This window comes from Eucyclogobius newberryi, unplaced genomic scaffold (genome assembly GCF_026437365.1).
Source record: "Eucyclogobius newberryi isolate DKJ021-1_F unplaced genomic scaffold, fEucNew1.0.hap1 SCAF_22, whole genome shotgun sequence".
NCBI lineage: Eukaryota > Metazoa > Chordata > Actinopteri > Gobiiformes > Gobiidae > Eucyclogobius > Eucyclogobius newberryi.
Genome location: NW_027315857.1, coordinates 28,498,046 through 28,524,312, shown reverse-complemented (window position 1 = coordinate 28,524,312; position 26,267 = coordinate 28,498,046). Strand labels below are relative to the sequence as shown.

At 47.6% G+C, this 26,267-nt stretch overlaps 1 protein-coding gene across 2 annotated transcripts in view; it reads left to right on the top strand.

Annotated features, from left to right (window-relative positions):
• Positions 1–26,267, top strand: part of LOC140372038 (uncharacterized) — a 62,342-nt gene that overhangs the window by 21,868 nt on the left and 14,207 nt on the right. For both annotated transcript variants that reach the window (XM_072459292.1, XM_072459293.1), the window contains 3 exons: positions 2,172–2,380; positions 14,516–14,731; positions 20,039–20,109. In XM_072459292.1, the coding sequence (XP_072315393.1) occupies positions 2,195–2,380; positions 14,516–14,731; positions 20,039–20,109 (473 nt within the window). In that variant the 5' untranslated portion in view covers positions 2,172–2,194. The remainder of the gene's footprint in view (positions 1–2,171; positions 2,381–14,515; positions 14,732–20,038; positions 20,110–26,267) is intronic.

Genomic DNA, 26,267 nt, shown 5'->3' with positions numbered 1-26,267 from the left:
ACACAATATATACAGAATATATACACAGTATATACACAATATATATACAATATATACACAATATATATACAATACATACACATTATATACACAATATATATACAATATTTACCCAATATATACACAATACATACACAATATATATACAATATATACACATTATATACACAACATATACATATTATATACACAATATATACACATTATATACACAATATATTTATGCTATATACACATTATATACACAGTATATACACAATATATACACATTACATACACAATATATACACAATATATATACAATATATACACAATACATACACAATATATACATGCTATATATACATTATATACACAATATATACATAGTATATACACGATATATATACAATATATACACAATATATACATGTTATATACACATTATATACACAATATATACACAGTATCCATCCATCCATCCATTTTCTACCGCTTGTTCCCTCTCTGGGGTCGCGGGTGACTGGAGCCTATCCCAGTGACTTTGGGCCTTAGGCGGGGTACACCCTGGACAGTGGCCAACTTGTCGCAGGGCTTATACACAGTATATACACAATATTTACACAATATATATACAATATAAACACAATATATACACAATATATACTTGTATATACACATTATATAAACAATATATACACATTACATACACAATATATAAACAATATATATACAATATATACACAATATATACATAGTATATACACAATATATATAGAATATATACACAATATATACACAGTATATACACAATATATACAAAATATATACACAATATTTACACATTATATACACAATGTATACACGATAAATACAAATTATATCCACAATATATGTTATATCCACAATATATCCACAATATATACACAGTATATACACAATATATACACAATATAAACACAATATATAAATGCTATATACACATTATATACACAGTATATACACAATAAATACACATTATATACACAATATATACACAATATATACACAGTATATACACAATATATATATGCTATATACACAATATATACACAATATATACATAGTATATACACATAATATACACAATATATAAACAATATATACACAATTCATACACATTATATACACAATATATACACAATATATATACACTATATACACATTATATACACAATATATACACATTATATTCACAATATATACACAATATATATACAATATATACACATTATATACACAATATATACATATTATATACACAATATATACACATTATATACACAATATATTTATGCTATATACACATTATATACACAGTATATACACAATATATACACATTACATACACAATATATACACATTATATACACAATATATACACAGTATATACAAAATATTTATACAATATATATACAATATATACACAATACATACACAATATATACATGCTATATACACATTATATACACAATATATACACAATATACACAAATTATATACACAATATATACACAATATATATACAACATATACACAATATATACATAGTATATACACAATATATATACAACATATATACAATAAATACACAATATATACATGTTATATACACATTATATACACAATATATACACAGTATACACAATTTATACACATTATATACACAATATATACACAGTATATACACAATATTTACACAATATATATACAATATGTACACAATATATACACAGTATATACACTGATATATACTTGAAACCAGCTGTTACAAGGATCAAACACGTCTCCGCCTAAAGAGTTGTGGCAAGAGCTGCATCAGTTTGTGTTCAGGAAAAAGAACAAAGGAGAAAGTAAACTTCCCTGAGGAGCTCGTGTGTCCAAGACAATCTGGTCGAGGCTCAATTTGACTGAATGAGGAAGAACATGAATAAAATCTCCCTTTTTAAACACAAAAATACGTCTCGTTTACTTCTCGTTTACTTCTCGTTTTGTGATAAAACTTGGTACCACTTAATATTAATAATAACTAAACCTTAATTTGCTTTAGTAAAGACTTAATTCATAATAAACAGCTGTATTAGGCGTGATTCAGGCTGAGTAATAAGTGTAGTTTGTATAAAGTGTTACCAACTTATCTCGGGTCTCTTCAGAGCTGCACTCCGATTGGTCCGTGATGAGCAAACGAAGGCGGGGCTTCCACATCACCAGTGTGAGGTCAGAGCCCATCGACCAATCAGAGCCGTCCACTCGCAGGCCACAGTCCCATGATGCACTGGGGCATCGCTTCAGAGTGGTGCGTTTGGACAACAGAGGGCGCTATCAACGAGGACGCTGGACCTGTGTGGACCTGCAACACACGGTACTAAACCAGGTCTAAACCAGGACTAAACCAGGACTAAACCAGGACTAAACCAGGTCCAAACCAGGTCCAAACCAGGTCTAAACCAGGACTAAACCAGGTCCAAACCAGGTCCAAACCAGGACTAAACCAGGACTAAACCAGGACTAAACCAGGTCCAAACCAGGTCCAAACGAGGACTAAACCAGGACTAAACCAGGTCTAAACCAGAACTAAACCAGGTCTAAACCAGGTCCAAACCAGGACTAAACCAGGACTAAACCAGGACTAAACCAGGTCCAAACCAGTTCCAAACCAGGTCCAAACCAGGACTAAACCAGGACTAAACCAGGTCCAAACCAGGTCCAAACCAGGACTAAACCAGGACTAAACCAGGTCCAAACCAGGACTAAACCAGGACTAAACCAGGTCCAAACCAGGTCCAAACGAGGACTAAACCAGGACTAAACCAGGTCTAAACCAGAACTAAACCAGGTCTAAACCAGGTCCAAACCAGGACTAAACCAGGACTAAACCAGGTCCAAACCAGTTCCAAACCAGGTCCAAACCAGGACTAAACCAGGACTAAACCAGGTCCAAACCAGGTCCAAACCAGGACTAAACCAGGACTAAACCAGGTCCAAACCAGGTCCAAACGAGGACTAAACCAGGACTAAACCAGGTCCAAACCAGAACTAAACCAGGTCTAAACCAGGTCCAAACCAGGACTAAACCAGGTCCAAACCAGGACTGAACCAAATCTAAACCAGGTCTAAACCAGGACTAAACCAGGTCTAAACCAGGTCCAAACCAGGACTAAACCAGATCTAAACCAGGTCTAAACCAGGACTAAACCAGGTCTAAACCAGGTCCAAACCAGGACTAAACCAGGACTAAACCAGGTCCAAACCAGGACTAAACCAGGTCTAAACCAGGTCCAAACCAGGACTAAACCAGGTCCAAACCAGGACTGAACCAAATCTAAACCAGGTCTAAACCAGGACTAAACCAGGTCCAAACCAGGTCTAAACCAGGACTAAAACAGGACTAAACCAGGTCTAAACCGGGACTAAACCATGACTAAACCAGGTCTAAACCAGGTCTAAACCAGGACTAAAACAGGACTAAACCAGGTCTAAACCAGTACTAAACCAGGTCTAAACCAGGTCTAAACCAAGTCCAAACCAGGTCTAAACCAGGACTAAACCAGGTCCAAACCAGGTCTAAACCAGGTCTAAATATGGACTAAACCAGGACTTAAACCTGGACTAAACCAGGTCTAAACCAGGTCCAAACCAGGTCTAAACCAGGACTAAACCAGGTCTAAACCAGGACTAAACCAGGTCTAAACCAGGTCTAAACCAGGACTAAACCAGGTCTAAAACAGGTCCAAACCAGGACTAAACCAGGTCTAAACCAGGTCCAAACCAGGACTAAACCAGGTCTAAACCAGGTCCAAACCAGGACTTAACCAGGTCTTAACCAGGTCCAAACCAGGACTAAACCAGGTCTAAACCAGGTCCAAACCAGGTCTAAACCAGGTCTAAACCAGGAGTAAAACAGGACTAAACCAGGTCTAAACCAGGACTAAACCAGGTCTAAACCAGGTCTAAACCAGGTCTAAACCAGGTTTAAACCAGGACTAAACCAGGTCCAAACCAGGTCTGAACCAGGTCTAAACCAGGACCAAACCAGGACTAAACCAAGACTAAAACCAGGTCCAAACCAGGACTAAACCAGGACTAAACACGTCTAAACCAGGACTAAACCAGGTTTAAACCAGGACTAAACCAGGTCCAAACCAGGTCTAAACCAGGACTAAACCAGGTCCAAACCAGGTCTAAACCAGGTCTAAATATGGACTAAACCAGGACTTAAACCTGGACTAAACCAGGTCTAAACCAGGTCCAAACCAGGTCTAAACCAGGACTAAACCAGGTCTAAACCAGGACTAAACCAGGTCTAAACCAGGTCTAAACCAGGACTAAACCAGGTCTAAACCAGGTCCAAACCAGGACTAAACCAGGTCTAAACCAGGTCCAAACCAGGACTAAACCAGGTCCAAACCAGGTCTAAACCAGGACTAAACCAGGTCTAAACCAGGTCCAAACCAGGACTAAACCAGGTCTAAACCAGGTCCAAACCAGGACTAAACCAGGTCTAAACCAGGTCTAAACCAGGACTAAAGCAGGTCTAAACCAGGACTAAACCAGGTCTAAACCAGGTCTAAACCAGGACTAAACCAGGTCTAAACCAGGTCCAAACCAGCACTAAACCAGGTCTAAACCAGGTCCAAACCAGGACTAAACCAGGTCCAAACCAGGTCTAAACCAGGTCCAAACCAGGAATAAAACAAGTCTAAACCAGGACTAAACCAGGTCTAAACCAGGTCTAAACCGGGACTAAAACAGGTCTAAACCAGGTCCAAACCAGGTCTAAACCAGTTCCAAACCAGGTCTAAACCAGGTCTAAACCAGGTCTAGACCAGGTCCAAACCAGGTCTAAACCAGGTCTAAACCAGGACTAAAACCAGGACTAAACCAGGACTAAACCAGGTCTAAACCAGGTCCAAACCAGGTCCAAACCAGCTCTAAACCAGGACTAAAACAGGACTAAACCAGGTCTAAACCGGGACTAAACCATGACTAAACCAGGTCTAAACCAGGTATAAACCAGGACTAAAACAGGACTAAACCAGGTCTAAACCAGTACTAAACCAGGTCTAAACAAGGTCTAAACCAAGTCCAAACCAGGTCTAAACCAGGTCTAAACCAGGACTAAACCAGGTCCAAACCAGGTCTAAACCAGGTCTAAATATGGACTAAACCAGGACTTAAACCTGGACTAAACCAGGTCTAAACCAGGTCCAAACCAGGTCTAAACCAGGACTAAACCAGGTCTAAACCAGGACTAAACCAGGTCTAAACCAGGTCTAAACCAGGACTAAACCAGGTCTAAACCAGGTCAAAACCAGGACTAAACCAGGTCTAAACCAGGTCCAAACCAGGACTAAACCAGGTCTAAACCAGGTCCAAACCAGGACTAAACCAGGTCTAAACCAGGTCTAAACCAGGAGTAAAACAGGACTAAACCAGGTCTAAACCAGGACTAAACCAGGTCTGAACCAGGTCTAAACCAGGTTTAAACCAGGACTAAACCAGGTTTAAACCAGGACTAAACCAGGTCCAAACCAGGTCCAAACCAGGACTAAACCAGGACTAAACCAGGTCCAAACCAGGTCCAAACGAGGACTAAACCAGGACTAAACCAGGTCTAAACCAGAACTAAACCAGGTCTAAACCAGGTCCAAACCAGGACTAAACCAGGACTAAACCAGGTCCAAACCAGTTCCAAACCAGGTCCAAACCAGGACTAAACCAGGACTAAACCAGGTCCAAACCAGGTCCAAACCAGGACTAAACCAGGACTAAACCAGGTCCAAACCAGGTCCAAACGAGGACTAAACCAGGACTAAACCAGGTCCAAACCAGAACTAAACCAGGTCTAAACCAGGTCCAAACCAGGACTAAACCAGGTCCAAACCAGGACTGAACCAAATCTAAACCAGGTCTAAACCAGGACTAAACCAGGTCTAAACCAGGTCCAAACCAGGACTAAACCAGATCTAAACCAGGTCTAAACCAGGACTAAACCAGGTCTAAACCAGGTCCAAACCAGGACTAAACCAGGACTAAACCAGGTCCAAACCAGGACTAAACCAGGTCTAAACCAGGTCCAAACCAGGACTAAACCAGGTCCAAACCAGGACTGAACCAAATCTAAACCAGGTCTAAACCAGGACTAAACCAGGTCCAAACCAGGTCTAAACCAGGACTAAAACAGGACTAAACCAGGTCTAAACCGGGACTAAACCATGACTAAACCAGGTCTAAACCAGGTCTAAACCAGGACTAAAACAGGACTAAACCAGGTCTAAACCAGTACTAAACCAGGTCTAAACCAGGTCTAAACCAAGTCCAAACCAGGTCTAAACCAGGACTAAACCAGGTCCAAACCAGGTCTAAACCAGGTCTAAATATGGACTAAACCAGGACTTAAACCTGGACTAAACCAGGTCTAAACCAGGTCCAAACCAGGTCTAAACCAGGACTAAACCAGGTCTAAACCAGGACTAAACCAGGTCTAAACCAGGTCTAAACCAGGACTAAACCAGGTCTAAAACAGGTCCAAACCAGGACTAAACCAGGTCTAAACCAGGTCCAAACCAGGACTAAACCAGGTCTAAACCAGGTCCAAACCAGGACTTAACCAGGTCTTAACCAGGTCCAAACCAGGACTAAACCAGGTCTAAACCAGGTCCAAACCAGGTCTAAACCAGGTCTAAACCAGGAGTAAAACAGGACTAAACCAGGTCTAAACCAGGACTAAACCAGGTCTAAACCAGGTCTAAACCAGGTCTAAACCAGGTTTAAACCAGGACTAAACCAGGTCCAAACCAGGTCTGAACCAGGTCTAAACCAGGACCAAACCAGGACTAAACCAAGACTAAAACCAGGTCCAAACCAGGACTAAACCAGGACTAAACACGTCTAAACCAGGACTAAACCAGGTTTAAACCAGGACTAAACCAGGTCCAAACCAGGTCTAAACCAGGACTAAACCAGGTCCAAACCAGGTCTAAACCAGGTCTAAATATGGACTAAACCAGGACTTAAACCTGGACTAAACCAGGTCTAAACCAGGTCCAAACCAGGTCTAAACCAGGACTAAACCAGGTCTAAACCAGGACTAAACCAGGTCTAAACCAGGTCTAAACCAGGACTAAACCAGGTCTAAACCAGGTCCAAACCAGGACTAAACCAGGTCTAAACCAGGTCCAAACCAGGACTAAACCAGGTCCAAACCAGGTCTAAACCAGGACTAAACCAGGTCTAAACCAGGTCCAAACCAGGACTAAACCAGGTCTAAACCAGGTCCAAACCAGGACTAAACCAGGTCTAAACCAGGTCTAAACCAGGACTAAAGCAGGTCTAAACCAGGACTAAACCAGGTCTAAACCAGGTCTAAACCAGGACTAAACCAGGTCTAAACCAGGTCCAAACCAGCACTAAACCAGGTCTAAACCAGGTCCAAACCAGGACTAAACCAGGTCCAAACCAGGTCTAAACCAGGTCCAAACCAGGAATAAAACAAGTCTAAACCAGGACTAAACCAGGTCTAAACCAGGTCTAAACCGGGACTAAAACAGGTCTAAACCAGGTCCAAACCAGGTCTAAACCAGTTCCAAACCAGGTCTAAACCAGGTCTAAACCAGGTCTAGACCAGGTCCAAACCAGGTCTAAACCAGGTCTAAACCAGGACTAAAACCAGGACTAAACCAGGACTAAACCAGGTCTAAACCAGGTCCAAACCAGGTCCAAACCAGCTCTAAACCAGGACTAAAACAGGACTAAACCAGGTCTAAACCGGGACTAAACCATGACTAAACCAGGTCTAAACCAGGTATAAACCAGGACTAAAACAGGACTAAACCAGGTCTAAACCAGTACTAAACCAGGTCTAAACAAGGTCTAAACCAAGTCCAAACCAGGTCTAAACCAGGTCTAAACCAGGACTAAACCAGGTCCAAACCAGGTCTAAACCAGGTCTAAATATGGACTAAACCAGGACTTAAACCTGGACTAAACCAGGTCTAAACCAGGTCCAAACCAGGTCTAAACCAGGACTAAACCAGGTCTAAACCAGGACTAAACCAGGTCTAAACCAGGTCTAAACCAGGACTAAACCAGGTCTAAACCAGGTCAAAACCAGGACTAAACCAGGTCTAAACCAGGTCCAAACCAGGACTAAACCAGGTCTAAACCAGGTCCAAACCAGGACTAAACCAGGTCTAAACCAGGTCTAAACCAGGAGTAAAACAGGACTAAACCAGGTCTAAACCAGGACTAAACCAGGTCTGAACCAGGTCTAAACCAGGTTTAAACCAGGACTAAACCAGGTTTAAACCAGGACTAAACCAGGTCCAAACCAGGTCCAAACCAGGACTAAACCAGGACTAAAAACGTCTAAACCAGGACTAAACCAGGTCTAAACCAGGACTAAACCAGGTCCAAACCAGGTCTAAACCAGGTCTAAACCAGGACTAAACCAGGACTTAAACCAGGACAAAACCAGGACTAAACCAGGTCTAAACCAGGTCCAAACCAGGTCTAAAGCTGAACCCTAACCTTAATCCAAGGACTAAAGCCAAAACTAAGCTTTAGCACTGCCACAGTTTTAAAAAGGAGACTGAGATTACAGAAGACTGAACTGTGTGTGGTTGAGTGTGGTTGGCATCAGCAGGTGAAGTGTGCTGAGTGTGGTTGAGTGTGGTTGGCATCAGCAGGTGAAGTGTGGTTGAGTGTGGTTTGCATCAGAAGGTGAACTGTGCTGTGTGGTTGATTGTGGTTGAGTGTGGTTGGCATCAGCAGGTGAAGTGTGGTTGAGTGTGGTTGAGTGTGGTTGGCATCAGCAGGTAAAATGTGCTGAGTGTGGTTGAGTGTGGTTGTCATCAGCAGGTGAAGTGTGGTTGAGTGTGGTTGGCATCAGCAGGGGAAGTGTACTTGAGTGTAGTTGAGTGTGGTTGGCATCAGCAGGTGAAGTGTGCTGTGTGTGGTTGAGTATGATTGGCATCAGCAGGTGAAATGTGGTTGAGTGTGGTTTGCATCAGAAGGTGAACTGTGCTGTGTGGTTGATTGTGGTTGAGTGTGGTTGGCATCAGCAGATGAACTGTGCTGTGTGGTTGAGTGTGGTTGAGTGTGGTTGGCATCAGCAGGTGAAGTGTGGTTGAGTGTGGTTGAGTGTGGTTGGCATCAGCAGGTAAAATGTGCTGAGTGTGGTTGAGTGTGGTTGGCATCAGCAGGTGAAGTGTGGTTGAGTGTGGTTGGCATCAGCAGGGGAAGTGTACTTGAGTGTAGTTGAGTGTGGTTGGCATCAGCAGGTGAAGTGTGCTGAGTGTGGTTGAGAGTGGTTGGCATCAGCAGGTGAAGTGTGCTGTGTGTGGTTGAGTGTGGTTGGCATCAGCAGGGGAAGTGTGCTGTGTGTGGTTGGCATCAGCAGGTGAAGTGTGCTGAGTGTGGTTGAGTGTGGTTGGCATCAGCAGGTGAAGTGTGCTGTGTGTGGTTGAGTATGATTGGCATCAGCAGGTGAACTGTGCTGTGTGGTTGATTGTGGTTGAGTGTGGTTGGCATCAGCAGATGAACTGTGCTGTGTGGTTGAGTGTGGTTGAGTGTGGTTGGCATCAGCAGGTGAAGTGTGCTGAGTGTGGTTGAGTATGATTGGCATCAGCAGGTGAACTGTGCTGTGTGGTTGATTGTGGTTGAGTGTGGTTGGCATCAGCAGATGAACTGTGCTGTGTGGTTGAGTGTGGTTGAGTGTGGTTGGCATCAGCAGGTGAAGTGTGGTTGAGTGTGGTTGGCATCAGCAGGTGAAGTGTATTTGAGTGTTGTTGAGTGTGGTTGGCATCAGCAGGTGAAGTGTGCTGTGTGGTTGAATGTGGTTGGCATAAGCAGGTGAAGTGTGCTGTGTGGTTGAGTGTGGTTGGCATAAGCAGGTGAAGTGTGCTATGTGTGGTTGGCATCAGCAGGTGAAGTGTGGTTGGGTGTGGTTGGCATCAGCAGGTGAAGTGTGGTTGAGTGTGGTTGGCATCAGCAGATGAAGTGTACTTGAGTGTGGTTGAGTGTGGTTGGCATCAGCAGATGAAGTGTACTTGAGTGTGGTTGAGTGTGGTTTGCATCAGCAGGTGAAGTGTGGTTGAGTGTGGTTGGCATCAGCAGATGAAGTGTACTTGAGTGTGGTTGAGTGTGGTTGTCATCAGCAGTTGAAGTGTGCTGAGTGTGGTTGAGTGTGGTTGTCATCAGCAGTTGAAGTGTGCTGAGTGTGGTTGAGTGTGGTTGGCATCAGCAGGTGAAGTGTGCTGTGTGGTTGGCATTGGAAGGGGAAGTGTACTTGAGTGGTGTTGAGTGTGGCTGGCATCTGCGGATGAACTGTGTTGTGTGGTTGAGTATGGTTGAGTGTGGTTGGCATCAGCAGGTGAAGTGTGGTTGAGTGTGGTTGGCATCAGCAGGGGAAGTGTATTTGAGTGTAGTTGAGTGTGGTTGGCATCAGCAGATGAAATGTGCTGTGTGGTTGAGTGTGGTTGGAATCAGCAGGTGAAGTATGCTGAGTGTGGTTGAGTGTGGTTGGCATCAGCAGGTGAAGTGTGCTGTGTGTGGTTGAGTGTGGTTGGCATCAGCAGGTGAAGTGTGGTTGAGTGTGATTGGCATCAGCAGATGAAGTGTGCTGTGTGTGGTTGAGTGTGGTTGGCATCAGCAGGTGAAGTGTGCTCTGTGTGGTTGAGTGTGGTTGGCATCAGCAGGTGAAGTGTGGTTGAGTGTGGTTGAGTGTGGTTGGCATCAACAGATGAAGTGTACTTGAGTGTGGTTGAGTGTGGTTGGCATCAACAGATGAAGTGTACTTGAGTGTGGTTGAGTGTGGTTGGCATCAGCAGGTGAAGTGTGCTGAGTGTGGTTGAGTGTGGTTGGCATCAGCAGGTGAAGTGTGGTTGAGTGTGGTTGGCATCAGCAGTTGAAGTGTGCTGAGTGTGGTTGAGTGTGGTTGGCATCAGCAGGTGAAGTGTGGTTGAGTGTGGTTGGCATCAGCAGGGGAAGTGTACTTGAGTGTAGTTGAGTGTGGTTGGCATCAGCAGGTGAAGTGTACTTGAGTGTGGTTGAGTGTGGTTGGCATCAGCAGATGAAGTGTTCTTGAGTGTTGTTGAGTGTGCTTGGCATCAGCAGGTGAAGTGTGCTGTGTGGTTGAGTGTGGTTGGCATCAGCAAGTGAAGTGTGCTGAGTGTGGTTGAGTGTGGTTGGCATCAGCATGTGAAGTGTGCTATGTGTGGTTGGCATCAGCAGGTGAAGTGTGGTTGAGTGTGTTTGGCATCAGCAGGTGAAGTGTGGTTGAGTGTGGTTGGCATCAGCAGATGAAGTGTACTTGAGTGTGGTTAAGTGTGGTTGGCATCAGCAGATGAAGTGTACTTGAGTGTGGTTGGCATCAGCAGGTGAAGTGTGGTTGAGTGTGATTGGCATCAGCTGATGAAGTGTACTTGAGTGCGGTTGAGTGTGGTTGGCATCAGCAGGTGAAGTGTGCTGAGTGTGGTTGAGTGTGGCTGGCATCAGCAGGTGATGTGTGGTTGAGTGTGGTTGGCATCAGCAGGTGAAGTGTGCTGAGTGTGGTTGAGTGTGGTTGGCATCAGCAGGTGAAGTGTGCTGTGTGTGGTTGAGTGTGGTTGGCATCAGCAGGTGAAGTCTGGTTGAGTGTGGTTGGCATCAGCAGGTGAAGTGTGGTTGAGTGTGGTTGGCATCAGCAGGGGAAGTGTACTTGAGTGTAGTTGAGTGTGGTTGGCATCAGCAGATGAAATGTGCTGTGTGGTTGAGTGTGGTTGCCATCAGCAGGTGAAGTGTGCTGAGTGTGGTTGAGTGTGGTTGGCATCAGCAGATAAAATGTGCTGTGTGGTTGAGTGTGGTTGGCATCAGCAGATGAAGTGTACTTGAGTCTGGTTGAGTGTGGTTGGCATCAGCAGGTGAAGTGTGCTATGTGTGGTTGGCATCAGCAGGTGAAGTGTGGTTGAGTGTGGTTGGCATCAGCAGATGAAGTGTACTTGAGTGTGGTTGAGTGTGGTTGGCATCAGCAGATGAAGTGTACTTGAGTGTGGTTGAGTGTGGTTGGCATCAGCAGGTGAAGTGTGCTGTGTGGTTGAGTGTTATTGTCATCAGCAGTTGAAGTGTGCTGAGTGTGGTTGAGTGTGGTTGGCATCAGCAGGTGAAGTGTGGTTGAGTGTGGTTGGCATCAGCAGGGGAAGTGTACTTGAGTGTAGTTGAGTGTGGTTGGCATCAGCAGGTGAAGTGTGCTGTGTGTGGTTGGCATCAGCAGGTGAAGTGTGCTGTGTGTGGTTGAGTGTGGTTGGCATCAGCAGGTGAAGTGTGGTTGAGTGTGGTTGGCATCAGCAGGTGAAGTGTACTTGAGTGTAGTTGAGTGTGGTTGGCATCTGCGGATGAGCTGTGCTGTGTGGTTGAGTGTGGTTGAGTGTGGTTGGCATCAGCAGGTGAAGTGTGGTTGAGTGTGGTTGGCATCAGCAGATGAAATGTGCTGTGTGGTTGAGTGTGGTTGGCATCAGCAGGTGAAGTGTGCTGAGTGTGGTTGAGTGTGGTTGGCATCAGCAGGTGAAGTGTGCTGTGTGTGGTTGAGTGTGGTTGGCATCAGCAGGTGAAGTCTGGTTGAGTGTGGTTGGCATCAGCAGATGAACTGTGCTGTGTGTGGTTGAGTGTGGTTGGCATCAGCAGGTGAAGTGTGCTGTGTGTGGTTGAGTATTGTTGGGATCAGCAGGTGAAGTGTGGTTGAGTGTGGTTGGCATCAGCAGGTGAAGTGTGGTTGAGTGTAGTTGAGTGTGGTTGGCATCAGCAGGTGAAGTGTGCTGAGTGTGGTTGAGTGTGGTTGGTTTCAGCAGGTGAAGTGTGGTTGAGTGTGGTTGGCATCAGCAGGGGAAGTGTACTTGAGTGTAGTTGAGTGTGGTTGGCATCAGCAGGTGAAGTGTGCTGTGTGTGGTTGGCATCAGCAGGTGAAGTGTGCTGTGTGTGGTTGAGTGTGGTTGGCATCAGCAGGTGAAGTGTGGTTGAGTGTGGTTGGCATCAGCAGGTGAAGTGTACTTGAGTGTGGATGAGTGTGGTTGGCATCAGCAGATGAAGTGTACTTGAGTGTAGTTGAGTGTGGTTGGCATCAGCAGATGAAGTGTACTTGAGTGTGGTTGAGTGTGGTTGGCATCAGCAGGTGAAGTGTACTTGAGTGTGGTTGAGTGTGGTTGGCATCAGCCGGTGAAGTGTGCTGAGTGTGGTTGGCATCAGCAGATGAAGTGTACTTGAGTGTGGTTGAGTGTGGTTGTCATCAGCAGATTAAGTGTACTTGAGTGTGGTTGAGTGTGGTTGGCATCAGCAGATGAAGTGTACTTGAGTGTGGTTGAGTGTGGTTGGCATCAGCCGGTGAAGTGTGCTGAGTGTGGTTGGCATCAGCAGATGAAGTGTACTTGAGTGTGGTTGAGTGTGGTTGTCATCAGCAGATGAAGTGTACTTGAGTGTGGTTTAGTGTGGTTGGCATCACCAGGTGAAGTGTGGTTGAGTGTGGTTGGCATCAGCCGGTGAAGTGTGCTGAGTGTGGTTGAGTGTGGTTGTCATCAGCAGATGAAGTGTACTTGAGTGTGGTTGAGTGTGGTTGGCATCAGCAGGTGAAGTGTACTTGAGTGTGGTTTAGTGTGGTTGGCATCAGCAGGTGAAGTGTGGTTGAGTGTGGTTGGCATCAGCAGATGAAGTGTACTTGAGTGTGGTTGAGTGTGGTTGTCATCAGCAGATGAAGTGTACTTGAGTGTGGATGAGTGTGGTTGGCATCACCAGGTGAAGTGTGGTTGAGTGTGGTTGAGTGTGGTTGGCATCAGCCGGTGAAGTGTACTTGAGTGTGGTTGAGTGTGGTTGGCATCAGCAGATGAAGTGTGGTTGAGTGTGGTTGAGTGTGGTTGGCATCAGCAGATGAAGTGTACTTGAGTGTGGTTGAGTGTGGTTGTCATCAGCAGATGAAGTGTGCTGAGTGTGGTTGAGTGTGGTTGGCATCAGCCGGTGAAGTGTACTTGAGTGTGGTTGAGTGTGGTTGGCATCAGCAGATGAAGTGTGGTTGAGTGTGGTTGAGTGTGGTTGGCATCAGCAGATGAAGTGTACTTGAGTGTGGTTGAGTGTGGTTGGCATCAGCAGATGAAGTGTACTTGAGTGTGGTTGAGTGTGGTTGGCATCAGCAGATGAAGTGTACTTGAGTGTGGTTGAGTGTGGTTGGCATCAGCAGATGAAGTGTACTTGAGTGTGGTTGAGTGTGGTTGGCATCAGCAGATGAAGTGTACTTGAGTGTGGTTGAGTGTGGTTGGCATCAGCAGATGAAGTTTACTTGAGTATGGTTGAGTGTGGTTGGCATCAGCAGATGAAGTTTACTTGAGTGTGGTTGAGTGTGGTTGGCATCAGCAGGTGAAGTGTGCTGTTTGCTCCTGAAACACTTAAAAGTACATAAATACACTCTGTTGACATATTATGTAGTATAAAGTATAAAGTATCTGTCTTTGGTCTGAGTTCTTTTCTTTTCTTGCAGGAGGCGGGGCCAGGTCTGGGGGCGGGATTTCGGCATGTCATGATGATGGATAGTCTGAGACACGCCCACTCTCTGGAGTCTCTGGAGCTGATTGGACGAGAGAAGGGGGCGGGGTTTTTAGTCCACAGTGGGCCGCCGTCTCCCACAATGCACCAGGGAGGTCCTGTCCCCCCCCAGCACAAGCCCCGCCCACTGCAGCTGCTCACAGATGCACAGGTGACGCCGCCCACTTCCCTCATATGTTATATATTATATAAAATGTACTTTATCTCTTTTTTCTTACATTGTTCCTCATAAAAGCTGTATTCACACAATGTGAGAATGAGATGAGAACTAAGTCATTTTAGTTTTTATAAACATTTTATATATATATATATATATATATATATATATATATATATATATATATATATATATATATATATATAGGTTTAGGGCTAAATCTGAACCTTTTTTCAGTTTTTAATATGTTTAAAACACTTAAGACACAAGAACTGGGACAAGACCAGAGAGACAAAAGCAGACAAAGGGAAATCACAACAAGACATCAAGGAAAAGATAAAGATAAAGATAAAGATAAAGATAAAGATAAAGATAAAGATAAAGATAAAGATAAAGATAAAGATAAAGATAAAGACACATAAAGTCGGTCAAGTTAAGTCCATATTCCATGTGTCACTTTTAATGTCGGTCTTTGGTCTGGTAGAAAACATTTAAACCTTTTGTTATCCAGTCTTTAAATCTCAAATCTATCATGTTAGGTGCAAAACTGATCATAAGCCAATCAGTTTAAGATTTTAACATATTTGTTTGGTTTGTATCTTTTGATATAAGATAATATAAAACATTCCTTTAAAGTCCCACAGGGACATGTGGTTGTTGCAGTAGATCCAGGGGAAAAGGACAGATTATAGGGAGTTTCAAAAACACTCTTAATAGAAGAAGAACTCTTATAAACAGAAAAACTCTTATTAACAAAACTCCTCTCATATCTTAATAGGGAATGGAGGGGGGGAAATAAAATAAATAAATAAAAATATAAAATAAAATAATAATAAAATAATAAAAAATAGCTGGCATAAGACAAATAATACTAAAATAAAGGGAAAGTAAACACTCTTATTTACATCAGTTCTATGCACATGAATATGACATTAATTGCGTCCGAGTATGACAGTATTGCACATGGGTGTGACAGTATTGCACATGGGTGTGACAGTATTGCACATGGGTGTGACAGTATTGCACATGGGTATTACAGTATTGCACATGGGTGTGACAGTATTGCACATGGGTGTGACAGTATTGCACATGGGTATTACAGTATTGCACATGGGTATGACAGTATTGCACATCAAGTCAAATGAAATCAAATCAATTTATTTTTGTAAGGCCCAAAATCACAACAACAGTTGCCTCTGAGGGCCACAGGGAGAAATGAATCAACAATATCTGTGGTGGCAATGAAGTCAGACAATGTCTGTGGTGGCGAGGGACGATGTCCCAGGGTCCTCTGTCCTTAGACTCTCCTTCTCGGCCAGGAAAAACTACAAAAAAACCTCTTGGGAAAAAAGCGTAGAAACCTGGAGGAGTTCCAGTGAAGGAGAGATCCCACTCTCACAGACGTGAGGGAGACTGGAGCTGGACCCACTCTTCAGGCAGATGAGGGACCGTCCACACAGGGCAGGGACCACTTCACCAGGGGAGGGGCATCTGGGTCCACAGGTCCTCAGGAGTGAGAGAAAGAAAAGAAGGCGGTGAACAGTTTGCAAGTGGAATCAAAAAATAAATATTGTTTGATAGAATAAGTCAGAAGAAGAGGACAGTGCTCAAGCTGTCATACTTCCCCCAGTATAGTTACTCCTAGGGCAGCGGAGCTAAAGCTGTGGGTTTATCTTTCTGTTCCTAACTACTCTGACCATAAGCGATTTCGAAGAGGAACGTTTTAAGCCTGGACTTAAATGAAGAGACTGTGTCAGCATATTTAACATGGGTCGGGAGCTGATTCCATAACACAGGAGCTTGGGAGCTAAACGCTCTACCTCCTACAGTACTTTTAGAGACTCTTGGCACCACCAGAAGACAGTATTGCACATGGGTATGACAGTATTGCACATGGGTATTACAGTATTGCACATGGGTATGACAGTATTGCACATGGGTATGACAGTAGTGCACATGGGTATGACAGTATTGCACATGGGTATGACAGTAGTGCACATGGGTATGACAGTATTGCACATGGGTATTAGAGTATTGCACATGGGTATGACAGTATTGCACATGGGTATGACAGTATTGCACATGGGTATTACAGTATTGCACAGGGGTATTACAGTATTGCACATGGGTACGACAGTATTGCACATGGGTATTAGAGTATTGCACATGGGTATGACAGTATTGCACATGGGTATTACAGTATTGCACATGGGTATGACAGTATTGCACATGGGTATGACAGTAGTGCACATGGGTATGACAGTATTGCACATGGGTATTAGAGTATTGCACATGGGTATGACAGTATTGCACATGGGTATGACAGTATTGCACATGGGTATTACAGTATTGCACAGGGGTATTACAGTATTGCACATGGGTACGACAGTATTGCACATGGGTATTAGAGTATTGCACATGGGTGTGACAGTATTGCACATGGGTATTACAGTATTGCACATGGGTATGACAGTATTGCACATGGGTATGACAGTATTGCACATGGGTATGACAGTATTGCACATGGGTATTACAGTAGTGCACATGGGTATTACAGTATTGCACATGGGTATGACAGTATTGCACATGGGTATGACAGTATTGCACATGGGTATGACAGTATTGCACAGGGGTATTACAGTATTGCACATGGGTATGACAGTATTGCACATGGGTATTACAGTATTGCACATGGGTATGACAGTATTGCACTGGGGTATTACAGTATTGCACATGGGTATGGCAGTATTGCACATGGGTATGACAGTATTGCACATGGTTATGTCAGTATTGCACATGGGTATGACAGTGTTTGTTTTAGAGTGTGAGAGCAGCAGAAGGACAGACTGTGAAACGTCTCCTTCACACAGCGAGGGTGGATCAGTCACTGAAGCTGCTCTCCAGAGTGGACAGAGTGTCCTGCAGGGGACAGAGTGTCCTGCAGGGGGCGACACTCATGGTCCAGCATAGATGTACAATATAATATGATATATTTAGTTTCCAGGTCATGAGCACAGATTTGACCCAGGGATTCTTCACTTCCTCCTCATGACTCAAGCGTCTGTCATCTGCAGTAAGACCTGTACAGGAACCCCCGGCACCACATGACTCTCAGTATAAGACCTGTACAGGAACCCCCGGCACCACATGACTCTCAGTATAAGACCTGTACAGGAACCCCCGGCATCATATTACTCTCAGGTATAAGACCGGTACAGGAACCCCCGGCACCACATGACTCTCAGTATAAGACCTGTACAGGAACCCCCGGCACCACATGACTCTCAGTATAAGACCTGTACAGGAACCCCCGGCACCACATTACTCTCAGTATAAGACCTGTACAGGAACCCCCGGCACCACATTACTCTCAGGTATAAGACCGGTACAGGAACCCCCGGCACCACATGACTCTCAGTATAAGACCTGTACAGGAACCCCCGGCACCACATGACTCTCAGTATAAGACCTGTACAGGAACCCCCGGCACCACATGACTCTCAGTATAAGACCTGTACAGGAACCCCCGGCACCATATTACTCTCAGGTATAAGACCGGTACAGGAACCCCCGGCACCACATGACTCTCAGTATAAGACCTGTACAGGAACCCCCGGCACCACATGACTCTCAGTATAAGACCTGTACAGGAACCCCCGGCACCACATTACTCTCAGTATAAGACCTGTACAGGAACCCCCGGCACCACATTACTCTCAGGTATAAGACCGGTACAGGAACCCCCGGCACCACATGACTCTCAGTATAAGACCTGTACAGGAACCCCCGGCACCACATGACTCTCAGTATAAGACCTGTACAGGAACCACCGGCACCACATGACTCTCAGTATAAGACCTGTACAGGAACCCCCGGCACCACATGACTCTCAGTATAAGACCTGTACAGGAACCCCCGGCACCACATGACTCTCAGTATAAGACCTGTACAGGAACCCCCGGCACCACATGACTCTCAGTATAAGACCTGTACAGGAACCACCGGCACCACATGACTCTCAGTATAAGACCTGTACAGGAACCCCCGGCACCACATGACTCTCAGTATAAGACCTGTACAGGAACCCCCGGCACCACATGACTCTCAGTATAAGACCTGTACAGGAACCCCCGGCACCACATGACTCTCAGTATAAGACCTGTACAGGAACCCCCGGCACCACATGACTCTCAGTATAAGACCATTGAGCACAACATTCTGGATCACACCTGCAACGCTCTGACAATTTTTCAGATGAGTTAAACCCCGCCTCCTTTTTCTTTTGATAGTTGTAAAGTCTTGAGTTTTTTTCCTTTCCATATAAATATTGAGATTGTTTTATTCTAGGGTTAGAGTTAGCAATGACCCTCCGCTGTCCCAAGGACACGCAGTGACCCTCCGCGCTCACAAGGACACACAGTGACCCTCCGCTCTCACAAGGACACGCAGTGACCCTCCGCTCTCACAAGGACACACAGTGACCCTCCGCTCTCACAAGGACACACAGTGACCCTCCGCTCTCACAAGGACACACAGTGACCCTCCGCTCTCACAAGGACACACAGTGACCCTCTGCTCTCAACAGTGTCACCACATTGGCCTTCAGCTCCTGTAACTCATCCATAATGTCTGAAACATGATGCTCCGCCTCTTCCTCGCACCTTCAGCTCCGTTATGTGGCTTCCACACGGTCCAGCCTCGTATTGTTCCTGCTCTTGACCTCAGCTCTCACTGACCCAATGTGACGCTCTGTTTCATGCAACATAAGGGCCACCTGTTGAAAAGTTATGTCCTCTCCTCCTTCAGACAGGGACAGGCCTGGAAAGTCCACACCGGGGTTTTGTTTGTTTAGCTCCCGTAACATTATCTGTGTTTCCATCTTCTCTCAACTCTTGTGATTCTGTGAAACAGAGATTTTTAATGTGGAACGTTTCTGGTCTGACCTCTTTTTTTTACTTATAAAACATAAGATGCCCAAGTAAAGAGTCAGATGCCCTCCCTGTGAGTCAGATGCCCTCCTTGTGAGTCAGATGCCCTCCTTGTGAGTCAGATGCCCTCCCTGTGTGAGTCAGATGCCCTCCTTGTGAGTCAGATGCCCTCCTTGTGTGTCAGATGCCCTCCCTGTGTGTGTCAGATGCCCTCCCTGTGTCAGATGCCCTCCTTGTGAGTCAGATGCCCTCCCTGTGTCAGATGCCCTCCCTGTGTCAGATGCCCTCCCTGTGTCAGATGCCCTCCCTGTGTGTGTCAGATGCCCTCCTTGTGAGTCAGATGCCCTTCCTGACACAGAATCTTTTCTTGCAGAGACAGTGTCGTTCTCAGCCGTCGTCTCCTCCTCTCAGCCTGAGAAACGCCCTCTTTGGCCCCGCCCACAGGTAGGCCCCACCCCCACACACCAGGACTAAACATGGTCGTGTGAAACATCATCCTCCGTCACAAAATCCTGTTGCAGTTCAAACTCTGCTTCTCGGCAATTTTGCTTGAAATCCCTGGATGACAACTTGCTCCGCCCCTTTTGACCAGTAACCTCCATATTTCCCACAATGCACTTCATATAGCGCACGCATTGGCGGCAGATCACTGACATTCATCATCTGTCCTCTGTCCTCTGTCCTCTGTCCTCTGTCCTCTGTCCTCTGTCCTCTGCCCTCGATCCTCTGCCCTCGATCCTCTGTCCTCTGTCCTCTGCCCTCTGTCTTCTGTCCTCTGTCCTCTGCCCTCTGCCCTCTGCCCTCTGTCCTCTGCCCTCGATCCTCTGTCCTCTGCCCTCGTTCCTCGTTCCTCTGTCCTCTGTCCTCTGTCCTCTGTCCTCTGCCCTCGATCCTCTGTCCTCTGTCCTCTGCCCTCGATCCTCTGTCCTCTGCCCTCTGTCCTCTGCCCTCGATCCTCTGTCCTCTGTCCTCTGTCCTCTGTCCTCTGTCCTCTGTCCTCTGTCCTCTGCCCTCCGCCCTCGATCCTCTGTCCTCTGTCCTCGGTCCACTGCCCTTGATCCTCTGTCCTCTGTCCACTGCCCTCAATCCTCTGTCCTCTGTCCTCTGTCCTCTGTCCTCTGTCCTCTGCCATAACCGACACGAGTACTGAGACTGAAGTTTGAGAAACAGCCCAGAACCAGAACAAACCCAGGTCCAAACCAAGTCTAAATTAGCAGCCATTTGTTATTATCTAATTTAGTCATGTTTAGTCCCAATTCTAGTCTAGTTTATACATTTTTATTTTTATAAGAGCCAAGTGTTTTTAGACAAATACATCAAAATATTTACAGTCAGACCAAATCTGAGGCTTAAACCATCACTAACTTAACCTTTATTCTATTTTATTCAAGTCTGTTATCTACAACAAACATTTACAGTCTAGAGATTTATGCTCTCAGTGACTCACACAACCAGAGAGTTCCAAGCTGCAGGAGCAGCATAGCTAAAAGGCTCAATAAGTCCAAACACGGGTCAGACAAGTAGTAAACATCTAGTGAGGCAATGACCCTCTGCTCTCTGGACAAGGACACACAGTGACCCTCCGCTGTCCCAAGGATACACAGTGACCCTCTGCTGACCCAAGGACACACAGTGACCCTCTGCTGACCCAAGGACACACAGTGACCCTCTGCTGACCCAAGGACACACAGTGACCCTCCGCTCTCACAGGGACACACAGTGACCCTCCGCTGTCCCAAGGACACACAATGACCCTCCGCTGTCCCAAGGACAAACAATGACCCTCCGCTGTCCCAAGGACACACAGTGACCCTCTGCTGACCCAAGGACACACAGTGACCCTCTGTTGACCCGAGGACACACAGTGACCCTCCGCTGTCCCAAGGACACACAGTGACCCTCCGCTGTCCCAAGGACACACAGTGACCCTCCGCTGTCCCAAGGACACAAAATGACCCTCCGCTGTACAAAGGACACACAATGACCCTCCGCTGTCTCAAGGACACACAGTGACCCTCTGTTGACCCAAGGACACACAGTGACCCTCCGCTGTCCCAAGGACACACAGTGACCCTCCGCTGTCCCAAGGACACACAGTGACCCTCCGCTGTCCCAAGGACACACAGTGACCCTCCGCTGTCCCAAGGACACACAGTGACCCTCCGCTCTCACAAGGACACAGAGTGACCCTCCGCTGTCCCAAGGACACACAGTGACCCTCCGCTGTCCCAAGGACACACAGTGACCCTCCGCTCTCACAAGGAGTATGGTTGAGTGTGGTTGAGTGTGGTTGGCATCAGTCATGTCCTTTGCCCTCGATCCTCTGTCCTCTGCCCTCTGTCCTCTGCCCTCGATCCTCTGTCCTCTGTCCTCTGCCCTCGATCCTCTGCCCTCGATCCTCTGTCCTCTGTCCTCTGCCCTCTGCCCTCAGTCCTCTGTCCTCTGCCCTCTGTCCTCTGTCCTCTGTCCTCTGTCCTCTGTCCTCGATCCTCTGTCCTCTGTCCTCTGTCCTCTGTCCTCTGCCCTTGATCCTCTGTCCTCTGCCCTCTGTCCTCTGACCTCGATCCTCTGTCCTCTGTCCTCTGCCCTCGATCCTCTGCCCTCGATCCTCTGTCCTCTGTCCTCTGTCCTCTGCCCTCTGTCCTCTGTCCTCTGCCCTCTGCCCTCTCTCCTCTCTCCTCTGTCCTCTGCCCTCGATCCTCTGTCCTCTGCCCTCGTTTCTCTGTCCTCTGTCCTCTGTCCTCTGCCCTCGATCCTCTGTCCTCTGTCCTCTGTCCTCTGTCCTCTGTCCTCTGCCCTCGATCCTCTGTCCTCTGCCCTCTGTCCTCTGCCCTCGATCCTCTGTCCTCTGTCCTCTGTCCTCTGTCCTCTGTCCTCTGCCCTCCGCCCTCGATCCTCTGTCCTCTGTCCTCGGTCCACTGCCCTTGATCCTCTGTCCTCTGTCCACTGCCCTCGATCCTCTGTCCTCTGTCCTCTGTCCTCTGTCCTCTGTCCTCTGTCCTCTGTCCTCTGCCCTCCGCCCTCGATCCTCTGTCCTCTGTCCTCGGTCCACTGCCCTTGATCCTCTGTCCTCTGTCCACTGCCCTCGATCCTCTGTCCTCTGTCCTCTGTCCTCTGTCCTCTGTCCTCTGCCCTCGATCCTCTGTCCTCTGTCCTCTGTCCTCTGTCCTCTGCCCTCGATCCTCTGTCCTCTGCCCTCTGTCCTCTGTCCTCTGCCCTCGATCCTCTGTCCTCTGTCCTCTGTCCTCTGTCCTCTGTCCTCTGTCCTCTGTCCTCTGCCCTCCGCCCTCGATCCTCTGTCCTCTGTCCTCGGTCCACTGCCCTTGATCCTCTGTCCTCTGTCCACTGCCCTCAATCCTCTGTCCTCTGTCCTCTGTCCTCTGTCCTCTGTCCTCTGCCATAACCGACACGAGTACTGAGACTGAAGTTTGAGAAACAGCCCAGAACCAGAACAAACCCAGGTCCAAACCAAGTCTAAATTAGCAGCCATTTGTTATTATCTAATTTAGTCATGTTTAGTCCCAATTCTAGTCTAGTTTATACATTTTTATTTTTATAAGAGCCAAGTGTTTTTAGACAAATACATCAAAATATTTACAGTCAGACCAAATCTGAGGCTTAAACCATCACTAACTTAACCTTTATTCTATTTTATTTACCTTTTATTAACCTGGTCAGACCCCAAAGAGGTCGAGACGTGTTTTTCAAGTCTGTTTTCTACAACAAACATTTACAGTCTAGAGATTTATGCTCTCAGTGACTCACACAACCAGAGAGTTCCAAGCTGCAGGAGCAGCATAGCTAAAAGGCTCAATAAGTCCAAACACGGGTCAGACAAGTAGTAAACATCTAGTGAGGCAATGACCCTCTGCTCTCTGGACAAGGACACACAGTGACCCTCCGCTGTCCCAAGGACACACAGTGACCCTCTGCTGACCCAAGGACACACAGTGACCCTCTGCTGACCCAAGGACACACAGTGACCCTCCGCTCTCACAGGGACACACAGTGACCCTCCGCTGTCCCAAGGACACACAATGACCCTCCGCTGTCCCAAGGACAAACAATGACCCTCCGCTGTCCCAAGGACACACAGTGACCCTCTGTTGACCCAAGGACACACAGTGACCCTCCGCTGTCCCAAGGACACACAGTGACCCTCCGCTGTCCCAAGGACACACAGTGACCCTCCGCTGTCCCAAGGACACACAGTGACCCTCCGCTGTCCCAAGGACACACAGTGACCCTTTGCTGACCCAATGACACACAGTGACCCTCCGCTGTCCCAAGGACACAGAGTGACCCTCCGCTCTCACAAGGACACAGAGTGACCCTCCGCTGTCCCAAGGACACACAGTGACCCTCCGCTCTCACAAGGACACACAGTGACCCTCCGCTCTCACAAGGACACACAGTGACCCTCCGCTGTCCCAAGGACACACAGTGACCCTCCGCTGTCCCAAGGACACACAGTGACCCTTTGCTGACCCAAGGACACACAGTGACCCTCCGCTGTCCCAAGGACACAGAGTGACTCTCCGCTGTCCCAAGGACACACAGTGACCCTCAGCTCTCACAAGGACACATAGTGACCCTCCGCTGTCCCAAGGACACACAGTGACCCTCCGCTGTCCCAAGGACACACAGTGACCCTCCGCTGTCCCAAGGACACACACTTACCCTCCGCTGTCCCAAGGACAAACACTGACCCTCCGCTGTCCCAAGGACACACAATGACCCTCCGCTGTCCCAAGGACACACAGTGACCCTCTGCTGACCCAAGGACACACAGTGACCCTCCGCTGTCCCAAGGACACAGAGTGACCCTCCGCTGTCCCAAGGGCACACAGTGACCCTCCGCTCTCAAAAGGACACACAGTGACCCTCCGCTGTCCCAAGGACACAGAGTGACCCTCCGCTGTCCCAAGGACACACAGTGACCCTCCGCTGTCCCAAGGACACACAGTGACCCTCCGCTGTCCCAAGGACACACAGTGACCCTTTGCTGACCCAATGACACACAGTGACCCTCCGCTGTCCCAAGGACACAGAGTGACCCTCCGCTCTCACAAGGACACAGAGTGACCCTCCGCTGTCCCAAGGACACACAGTGACCCTCCGCTCTCACAAGGACACACAGTGACCCTCCGCTCTCACAAGGACACACAGTGACCCTCCGCTGTCCCAAGGACACACAGTGACCCTCCGCTGTCCCAAGGACACACAGTGACCCTTTGCTGACCCAAGGACACACAGTGACCCTCCGCTGTCCCAAGGACACAGAGTGACTCTCCGCTGTCCCAAGGACACACAGTGACCCTCAGCTCTCACAAGGACACATAGTGACCCTCCGCTGTCCCAAGGACACACAGTGACCCTCCGCTGTCCCAAGGACACACAGTGACCCTCCGCTGTCCCAAGGACACACACTTACCCTCCGCTGTCCCAAGGACAAACACTGACCCTCCGCTGTCCCAAGGACACACAATGACCCTCCGCTGTCCCAAGGACACACAGTGACCCTCTGCTGACCCAAGGACACACAGTGACCCTCCGCTGTCCCAAGGACACAGAGTGACCCTCCGCTGTCCCAAGGGCACACAGTGACCCTCCGCTCTCAAAAGGACACACAGTGACCCTCCGCTGTCCCAAGGACACAGAGTGACCCTCCGCTGTCCCAAGGACACACAGTGACCCTCCGCTGTCCCAAGGACACACAGTGACCCTTTGCTGACTCAAAGACACACAGTGACCCTCCGCTGTCCTGAGGACACAGAGTGACCCTCCGCTGTCCCAAGGACACACAGTGACCCTCCGCTCTCACAAGGACACACAGTGACCCTCCGCTGTCCCAAGGACACACAGTGACCCTCCGCTGTCCCAAGGACACACAGTGACCCTCCGCTGTCCCAAGGACACACACTGACCCTCCGCTGTCCCAAGGACACACACTGACCCTCCGCTGTCCCAAGGACACACAATGACCCTCCGCTGTCCCAAGGACACAGAGTGACCCTCCGCTGTCCCAAGGACACACAGTGACCCTCCGCTCTCACAAGGACACACAGTGACCCTCCGCTGTCCCAAGGACACACAGTGACCCTCCGCTGTCCCAAGGACACACAGTGACCCTCCGCTGTCCCAAGGACACACAGTGACCCTCTGCTGACCCAAGGACACACAGTGACCCTCCGCTGTCCCAAGGACACAGAGTTACCCTCCGCTGTCCCAAGGACACACAGTGACCCTCCGCTCTCACAAGGACACACAGTGACCCTCCGCTGTCCCAAGGACACACACTGACCCTCCGCTGTCCCAAGGACACACAATGACCCTCCGCTGTCCCAAGGACACACAGTGACCCTCTGCTGACCCAAGGACACACAGTGACCCTCCGCTGTCCCAAGGACACACAGTGACCCTCTGCTGACCCAAGGACACACAGTGACCCTCCGCTGTCCCAAGGACACAGAGTTACCCTCCGCTGTCCCAAGGACACACAGTGACCCTCCGCTCTCACAAGGACACACAGTGACCCTCCGCTGTCCCAAGGACACACACTGACCCTCCGCTGTCCCAAGGACACACAATGACCCTCCGCT